The 8897-nt window shown below is 61.4% G+C and overlaps 2 protein-coding genes across 2 annotated transcripts in view; one reads left to right on the forward strand and one right to left on the reverse strand.

Moving 5' to 3' along the window:
• Window positions 1–596: 596 nt before the first annotated feature.
• On the reverse strand, window positions 597–5784 carry CHPF (chondroitin polymerizing factor). The gene is made up of 4 exons (XM_041473394.1): window positions 5412–5784; window positions 3672–4236; window positions 3302–3484; window positions 597–2878 (listed from the first exon to the last, which is right to left on the reverse strand). Exons 1-4 carry the CDS (start codon window positions 5714–5716, stop codon window positions 1616–1618), a joined length of 2316 nt encoding a protein of 771 aa, XP_041329328.1. The 5' UTR covers window positions 5717–5784; the 3' UTR covers window positions 597–1615.
• A 2760-nt stretch (window positions 5785–8544) lies between these two features.
• The window catches only part of TMEM198 (transmembrane protein 198), a 5109-nt gene continuing 4756 nt past the window's right edge, over window positions 8545–8897 (forward strand). Inside the window, exon 1 of the mRNA XM_041472897.1 lies at window positions 8545–8607. The gene's annotated coding sequence lies outside the window, so the exon portion shown is untranslated. The remainder of the gene's footprint in view (window positions 8608–8897) is intronic.

Consider the following 8897-nt stretch of genomic DNA (forward strand, 5'->3'; position numbering starts at 1 on the left):
GTCTGCTCTGACATGGGCCAGGAGTCCCCCATTACTCACAAAGAGACCAGGAAGGCTGTTACAGAGATAGCAGACCTGGGAGGGCACACAACTCCACCAGCCCTTTACTGGTGCTTTTCCACCCACAGACAGGGCTGAGGAGGACTGGTCAGTGGGATCACAAGTTTACAGCAACAGGAAAGACAGGGCAGTCAGCACGTTGCACCAGACTTCCCAGGTCAAGGGGCTCAGCATCCTGCCACACCACCAGTGATGGCAACAGGCAGCTATAGCACAGCCCCACAGACTGTGAGCATCAGAGAAAGTGCAGAACTCCTGCTGCAAGCTGCAGGGGTTCAAGCAGGTATTCCCAAGTGTCTGCTTGGCGCATCTGCCAGCCTGTCCATAAGGCAATGGGCTCCCACAGCCTCCTTAAGAAGCAGGCATCTCCCTGCTCAGGTAAAAAATGTTGGAGGTGCTTGGGGAAAGAAGCATCTCTGTAAGGAATTTGTCCAGCCAGCTGCAGACAGAACAAGCAGCCAGCAACTACCATCACAAAGACACCCAGCAGAACACCCATAGTTGCCTCATGAGAGAATCAGCCAGACCCACCAGTACATCTCTCCATTTTATTAGTGTAAATGCACTCCATCCCCCCTCCTTTCCCCCCTATTAAATACAAACCAGGAGCAGTGAGCAGCTCCTCAGTCGCTTTCTCCTTAGGAGATGCACAGCCAAACCCTCTGCCATGCCCATCAGTATCAGGCACAATGTCCCTGGACCCTGAGGGCAGCCCCACAGTGGGGAGGGATCCCACCTCTGTCAGGAGGCTCTCGTCTGAGGGCTGTGACCTCCGACGTCCTATCAATACTGCGAAGGCCAAAGCGGCCTGGGTCATGGTTCCCATGGGGAGCAGCTCACAGTACATGAAATCAGCAGGATCCCCCTCTGGCACCCCCTACACCCACCGGCCTCAGGGGCCCAAGTTCCTCACACCCCAGCCAGCCAGGAGCACTCCAGCTCATTGCCAAGTGGCAAAACCCCAAAACCAACATCCTTATTGCTCTTTTGGGATGGGATGTGCCCCATTCCACTGTCCAAGCTTGTGGCAGGCACAGGGACATGATCCTCCCTGTACAACCAGGCCAATGCTCCAAAGGAGCAAGGAGCACATTCCTGTCCCAGGACACTGGGAGAACTATGAGGGATCACTCCAGGCCCTGTGGCAGTCACAGCCCTGCAGAAGGGGGACTTTGGGCTCTACATTCCCCCAGTTAATGGGGGACAGCAAGAGACACAGTAGCCCACCTCCCCCGTGCTCATCAGCAGGGCCAGGACAGACAGATGGGGCCAGCAGCCACCAGCTCCAAATGAGGAGCCAGGTGCTCCAGTGTGCAGCTCAGTGACTCTGACCCCATCTTGCCCGGGGTCTGCACAGCCATGGCTACTTGAGAAAGACCCAGGCACCCTGGGCTGGCAGACCCCGGCCTGGGGAGCCCCAGTGGGGCAAGTCACGAGCTTGGACACCAGCAATCTCTGCAGCCACTGCAGAAGGAAGACAGATTAGGGCAGAAGAAGAAGTGGAGTGGGTAGGCAGGCATAACATGGCAGGGTCAGCCCCTCCACCATCCAGGGTTCAGGTGCTGTTCCCCTGCTCCTGCTCAAAAAGGACCATGGCCAGCTGGGAGCGAGAGCCTACGCCCTCCAGGCTGCTTTGCACGCAGCGGTGGTAGATGTCCTCACTGAGCCGGGGGTTGCAGGCCTGGTGCCGGTAGCGCTGCAGCAGGGCAGGCTCCACAGCCCGGAAGACATGGAGGTTGGAGTACTTGACGAACATGTCGTAGATGTCCAGGGTCTCCAGGATGTCCTCATTCTCCTGCACGTCCCCCGCCATGCGGGTGCGTGCTGCCATGTAGTCAGCGTTGTAGAAGCAGGCTTCATGGAAGACGTCACGGTCAAAGCGCCCCATGTCCCTCAGCAGGTCCAGTGTGGTGGGTGGCACCTGGTTGTGGTAAGCAATGGCTGGGTTGTAGCCCTGGAAGTGGATGGGGAAGAAAACCTGCCAGTTGTTTATGGTGTTCATCCGGCAGCGGTTAAGGAAGTCAATGGTGACCTCTGTCCCCACACCAGCCACAAAGAAAAGTGTGTCCACAGGATGCTTCTTGGAGATAATGTCCATGACCTTGATTTGGGAGGGCGCATCTGTCTTAACGCTGATCCAGGGGATCTTTACCTCTGCATACTTGCGCTCATACTCGGTGATCTGGGACTTCACAGAGGCAAAGATATCATTCTGGGTGACCTGCTGGGCCTCGAAGGGGTCATAGATGAAGAGGAAGGTGAGCACTGCATTCTCACTGCTCTCAAAAGCAGCTGCCGCATAAGCCTCCAGAAAGCGGGCGGCGTAGTCCCGGTCATGGGCCGTCAGTGGCAGGATGACATTGATGCGACTGGCCTCTGTCACGTAGGGCATGGGGATGATCTCCACCTCGCTGAGGGGCCGCACCAGGTGCACTCGCTTAGTGACAGAGCGGCTGTGTCCCTTCTGGGTGACCACCTCCACCTGAAGGTCCAGCGTGTACTCCATGCCACGTGTGGGGTCGAAGCGCCGGTAGCCGTTCAGCAGCTGCTGCTTGCGGATGTGGAGCACTGGCTGGTACTTGCGGTTCAGCTCCTCCATGGCCGTGGCCACCACATCGGCCACGTCCGCCAGATCCACACCATGCAGCTCACACTTCGGGGAGCCATCCACACAGGCATAGACCTGCTCCTCTGTGAAGTAGTCCCAGCGCAGCACCTCAAAGCGAGTTTTGGGCTGGAACGGGGGTGGGATGCCAATGGGCCATGTGGCGATGTGGTCCCCGTCTGCAGCCAGGCTGCTGGCGTTCTGGATCTCCATCTGCAAGAGAAGGGATGGACACGTGAGAGCCAAGGCAGGCACAAGCAGGTGTCCCAGCTCTGGCAGCAGTCAAGCTGATTTCTGATATGCAAAGATAACCAGAGCTGGCTTAAAAAGCAGTGCCAGAACAACTCTGCCCTCAACCAGACTCCTGTCCAGCACCTCAGGTTTTCTCCCCCACCCCACCCGGCCTTTGACAGACCTCTGCACCCTTCTGTCTTCATCACCCTGAACCACCACTGCATCTCCAGGACCCATCTAGGTCCAAAGCTGCTTTCCACACAGCACCACTGCCTCTGTAGCCACATGAGCTCAGCTGATCCTGTCCAATGGCAGGATCACGAGAGAAACACATAGAGAAACCAGAAAGCCCACAGGGATGACAAACAGAACCAAGACCCTCCCAGCCAAGCCAGGTCTCACCTGGAGCTGCTGGATCTCCTGATAGGTTCTCTCAAGCTCCACCTGTGCAAAGTACTTGTGCAGCCGGTACATCTGGAGGGGATCCAGCACAGGGTGGACAGTGAAGGCACTCTGGAAACGGAAGTCGGTCTCCCGTTCGGGGTCTGCGTTCTTCCCCAGCTCAAAATAGTGGTAATGCAGACCCTGTGCCAGCCAGGAAAGATAGGTCACAGCCAGCCCCAACCTGTACTCCCACACCACCAGATGCCAGCACAGCAAGCTCAAAGGATGTCAGGGACAGTAACAGCCAGTGCTCCCAGGGTTGAGAGGGCCCACAGGGAGGAGGGAAAACACTGGGCCAGGATCCAGCTATCTCTGCTGCAGGACCTACCTCATGTTCCTCAGCACAGCTGACACCTGTGTAGTCAATGATGCAGCGGCCCAGCCACTCATCAGGCCGGGCACTGAGGATATCATTGCGGCAGCTCTCCAGGTGCTGCTGCAGGAGCAGGAGGAGGCTGCGGGACAGCAAGTAGCCAAACCCTCCATAACAATAACGTCCCTCGGTGTCCCCGCCAATGAACTCCTCAGGACGACCCAGGTAGAGGTGGGTGTCAATGCTGAGGTGGGCAACTAGGCGGCTGATGCGGTGCGCCTCCGTGTAGGTATCGTCCTGCACCAGGAAGAACCAGTCGAAATCGTTGACGTAGTGGTCCAGAAGGTACCTGATGGTCTGGTACATGTTCCAGATGGGCCGCTCGTCACTATGTGTCACCACCGTCATGCCATGGGGCACCTTGCGGCCCCGTGTGCCGGTGAAGTACACCAGGCGCTCCAGGCGGTGGGCCAGCGTGCGGTTGACAGCCACCCCCAGTGTGTTCAGCGTGCTCTTGGAGGTCAGCACACCCACGAAGAGCCGCTGCCGCATCCCCAGCTCGGTGCTAATGTACCGGGTCCTGCAAGAAGAAGAACGTGTATGGCCCCTAGGGCACTGCAACACACCCCAGCCTGCACCTCCCTGCTGTAACCAAGGGCAGCGACCTCAGTTCCTCTGCAGGAACTGCTCCCAGGCTTCAGACACGCACAAAAGACATCACCCACCGTTACCAGCTGCCACTACACCTGTCTCAGAGGCACTGCAGAGCACTTTGCTGAGGGCCCCCATCAACTTGACATCAAAGGAGACCCTACCTTCCCTTAAGCTGGCCAGTCCACATCAAAGCAGATGCTCTCAAAAGGCTGAGCACAGCGAAAAGCAGGAAAGAGGGCTGCACAACCCAGCTCTAGCATGGGACATGACCCACCAGACACCCCAACCATGAGGCTAGCTCCAGCCAGGTCTGAACTGGGAAGCACCTTCCTGCCACCCCTGCCAGTCACCCCTACTCTAAAGCAGGCAGGCAGGAGAGCCCGTGCTGCCCTCCCTGGGGAAGCCAGGCCCCACACATGTTGCTGAAGCCAGCAAGGGGGCTGGTCGTGTCCCCCTCCCCAGCACGGCCCCCAGCTGTCGCACTCACAATGACTTTCAGGTTTAATTCTCCCAGTCTGGCGCAGTAGCAGGAAGCGACCCCCCCACCACGTCCCCCCACTGCCGCCTGGTACACAGTGGCCCCATTCAGCCCCCTTCATCCGCCCACCACCTCGCCAGGACAAGGAGGCCCTTTCACTGCCTGTTCCCTGTCATCCAGGGGACGCTGGGATGGGGCTGCAGCCGACTCCGGAGCAGGGTGGCATTTGCAGCACTGGGTGAGGACGTGCCACCACGGCAGGGGTCCCTGCTCAGAGGGGAGGGGACCGTGGCAGGGTGCCCGGCAGCACGTGCTGCAGCAGGCAACCTTCGCACAGCGGGCACCAGCGTGGGCAGGAGGCTCTTCGCTGCGGGCTGGGGTTAAGGTGAAGTCGGGCACAGGGGAGGAAAGGAAGCAGCTGGGAAAGGCACTCTCAGCGAGAAAAACCCGTCTGCCGTCCTAGGTGGCTGAAAGGAGGGCAAAGCATACCGCTAAGCCTTCTGTAAAGCCCCCTTTGAAGTCCCCCAGCCCCGCCAAGGCAGGTACCTGGCAGCGACCCCCAGATAAACCCCGGTGAGCAGCGGCCCAAGCCCCCAGCCCGGCCCGGCCCGGCCCCCCCGCACCTGACGGCCTTCTTGGCGGCCCTGCCGGGGCTGGGCGGGCGGTAGGGCACGACGCGGGGCTCCCAGTTGTCAGCGCCCAGCGCGGCGGGCACGGCGTTGGGCCTGCGCGCCGCGTTGCCGTTGGCGGGGCCGGGGGGCGGCGCGGGGCCGCCGTCGGGGTGCGGGCGGGTGGCGGGGCGCGGCGGCGGCCCGCAGGGCTCCTCCACCCAAGTGACGCTGAGCAGGCTGAGGGTGAAGCCCAGCGAGACGCCGATGGCGACGGGCCCGGCGGGCCGCAGCACCGACAACACCAGCGACAGCCGCATGGCCGGGACGGGACCGTGACCGGGGCCGGGGTCGGCTGCCGCTGGCGGCGCCGCCGTCCGACGTGTCACCCGCGGGCCCCGCCCTGCCGCGCGTCCCCCGCCCCGACCAATGGCCCGCGCTGCGAGCCGCTCGTCAAGGGGCGGGGCGACCAATCGGGGGAGGGGGCAAGCGTGGGGGCGGGGTCAGGTTGCCGGGAGACCACGGGGCCGCGGCCGGGCCGGGGACGGCGCGGCGGGGCTGCCCCGTCCCTGTCCCTGTTCCGTGCCCCTGTCCCGTGCCGCTGTCCCTGTCCCGTGCCCCTGCGCCGCACCCCGAGCCCCTCCGGCTGGGCCGCCGTGAGCGCCCCCGGTGCTGTAGGGCAGTGGCTCAGGCCCCGGCTGCCGGCACACAGAGCGGAAAGCGCATCCGCCGGGGACCGGCACCTGAGAGGGTTTTAGGGCACATTTCCCCGGCCTGTTGTGCCCGGGACGCGAGCACCTCCGCGGGGCCGTGTGTGCCCTCCCCGGGACAGCCCAAACCGCGGCGCTGGTGAATTCATGGTGGGCTTGAACTGCCACGTTCCCGAAAGCGCTGCCCGAGGGTCGTCCTCTCGGTGTGGCTGCTGGCTGAGTCGTCGGGGGGACAAGGGGGGGTCTGAGTGTTTGAGGTCAGAGCAGCACAGTGCGGGCTGCAGGAGGCAGCTGGCCTGAGGAGCAGGCACACCAGGAAAGAAACGGCAGCTGGAAGACCTTTGGATGCACAGAAGCAAACCATCCCGGGGCAGGAGGAGGGCAGGCAGACATCAGGAGGTCCCAGCAGCAGGGGCTTTTATCATGTGTTTCAAACGGTGCAAAGGGAGCTCCTCCAGCTGGGTGGGTTCACCATCCCACTCTGAGGTGTCTTGCAGCAGAGATGCACCATCATACTGGCTGCCACAAAGAGCCCCTGGGGCAGACAGAGCTGAAAGAACTCATCAGGGCAGAGTTTGCTGCACAAAGGGAGCTTCCAGCACAGGAATGATCCAACCCAGAAGCTGCAAGGCAAGCAGCCCTACATGGCTGCTCAGTGCCAGGCATTGCTGAATAAGGACAAGAAGGAGGACCTGGCCTTTCCGCCCATTCCCAGCCCATGGCTTCACTTCCAAAGCCTTGCAGCCGTTGGGACTCTCAAGTGCCTCTGGATTTAATCTGGGCAGGCAGTCCATTCCACCCTCCCCACGAAACACAGCCCACTTGCCCTGGGGAGCACCAGCAGCCACAGAGCACTGCAGGGCACTGAGGGCATGTGGGGGCCCACTCAGCTCCAGGATCTCTTTCATTTTCTAAAACAAAGCAGTCTGTTTTCATCAGAAAGCAGTTGGCAGCATCCCACCCCCCTGAGATACTAGACCATCATCCAAGTCCGGCTGCTTTTCATAGGCCTTTTTACTCTTGAATAGACCAAGACAAGCAATAGGCAAAAGCAGTCACGTGGATGGCAGTTTAATGAAGAACATATAAAAAGTAGAATCAGAGAGAATGCGATGAGATGAAGAGATACCACAAGATAAAAAAGGTGCAGAGCTAAGAAAGGAACAGAGATCTTCCATGCACAGAGGTCAAAAAACAGTCACGATGATAAAAAACCCAAGGTATCCTGGTTTTTGTACATAGCAAAATGCATTAGAAATAGATGTGTTTGATTTATTTTATGGGTTGGAATATTTAACTTCAGCCTACTTGTACAAACCAAGATCATTTCATGCGAGTGATGAGAGGTTTCATTCTGAAATGACCCTGTTGATCTGAACTTATATTCAGATAGAGGTGCAGATCAGAGAAAGCAATAAAGTTTCCAGAGTCTGAGTTCATGCATGGGAAGCTGAGGGCAGAGCACACACCTCCCCAGGGCTTGCCTGGCAGCGGCTGAGCCCAGGCCCCTGTGCCTGGCGGCCTTGGAAGATTCTGTAGGGAAGCAGCGGGAAGGCAGCAGTGCCGTTCCTCCAGCAGCCCCTTCTCAGCCCCCTGCCAGCTGCAGCTCCCGCCTTTGTCTCCCCAGTGTTGGCATGGGGCTGGGAAGGGGCTGCCAGAGGGAACGGCAGCTGCTGCCAAGAGTCTTCTGTGTGCCAGGATTTCCCGGGGGTCCCTAGGCGCTACAGCCAGGAGGTGCCAGATCCAGAGAGCTCTGCCTCTGCAGAGCACCGTGTCCCCCCACCTGCTTGCCATGGCTGTATCTCCCATCCACTCATGGGGGACGGGTGGGCAGCTGCTCTAGATGCCCCTGACATGTGCGTTTGCCCCTCTTGAACGCAGGCACTCCAGTCCCCGAGGCCCTGGCACAGCCCCTTGCGCACCGCACTGTCAGGTCCCACCTGACACAAGATTATCCTGCAGTTCCCACATCCACACCCCTGCACCCTGCACTGCTCTGTCCCCGCACAGAGTGCAGAGGGGCTCGCAGCCCTCGCAGCCGCTGCACGCCGAGCACACGGCACACATGGCGCAGCCCGGGGTGTGCTGCGCCACACTGCACACACAGCCTAGGGCTGCGTCCCCGGCACACGGCGTGGCACCCCGATACACACCCCGATGTACACTCCAGTGCGCCCCCGAATTTACACCCTACTTTACATCCCATTGGGCACCCGAGGGCACCCCCACTTTAACCCCCAATGCACCCCCTAATTTACACCCCAGGGCGCACCCCACTGCACCCCCAATTTACCCCACTCAGCCCCGCCCCCTGCAGAGGCCCCGCCCAGGCCTTCGGGGCTCCGCCCCCGGCGCGCGGTGACGGCGCGGTGACGTCAGCGGAGCTGTCCGCTCAGCACCGCGCGGCGGCCGCGCCGCCACCATGCGCGGGGTCCGCGGCCGGGAGCGCCGGGAGCGCCGGGCGCCGCGGGGCCGCCGCCGCTGCCGCGCCGGGAGCGCAGGTGGGAGCGGGCGGAGCGGCAGAGGGGGGGCAGCACGAGGGGATCCGGAAGGCGGGTGACGCGCCGGACCCCTCGGGGGATGGGCTGGGGCACCCGGTTCCCGATCCTTCCGTCGTCCGGCGGAGCGAGCGCGGAGCCCAGGATGGGCGTGCGGGGAACCCGGCGTAGCGCCCCCGGGACCCCCGCCCCGAACAAAGAGAGGGGCGGAGCGGCCCCGCGCCCCGGCGGCCTTTGCGGCCGTCGCTCGGCAACGCCGCGCCCGGCCCGGGGCCCGGCGGCCCGGCGGGTGC

The sequence above is a fragment of the Pyrgilauda ruficollis genome, unplaced genomic scaffold (assembly GCF_017590135.1).
Source record: "Pyrgilauda ruficollis isolate IOZ18807 unplaced genomic scaffold, ASM1759013v1 scaffold3, whole genome shotgun sequence".
Classification (NCBI taxonomy): Eukaryota; Metazoa; Chordata; class Aves; order Passeriformes; family Passeridae; genus Pyrgilauda; species Pyrgilauda ruficollis.

Coding starts and splice junctions, on each gene's coding strand:
- CHPF (XM_041473394.1), bottom strand. CDS start 5,716: ATGCGGCTGTCGCTGGTGTTGTCGGTGCTGCGGCCCGCCGGGCCCGTC. Junction 3,485..3,671: donor GCTGTGCTGAGGAACATGAG/GTAGGTCCTGCA, acceptor TGGCTGGCACAG/GGTCTGCATTACCACTATTT. Junction 2,879..3,301: donor AGGAGATCCAGCAGCTCCAG/GTGAGACCTGGC, acceptor CTTCTCTTGCAG/ATGGAGATCCAGAACGCCAG.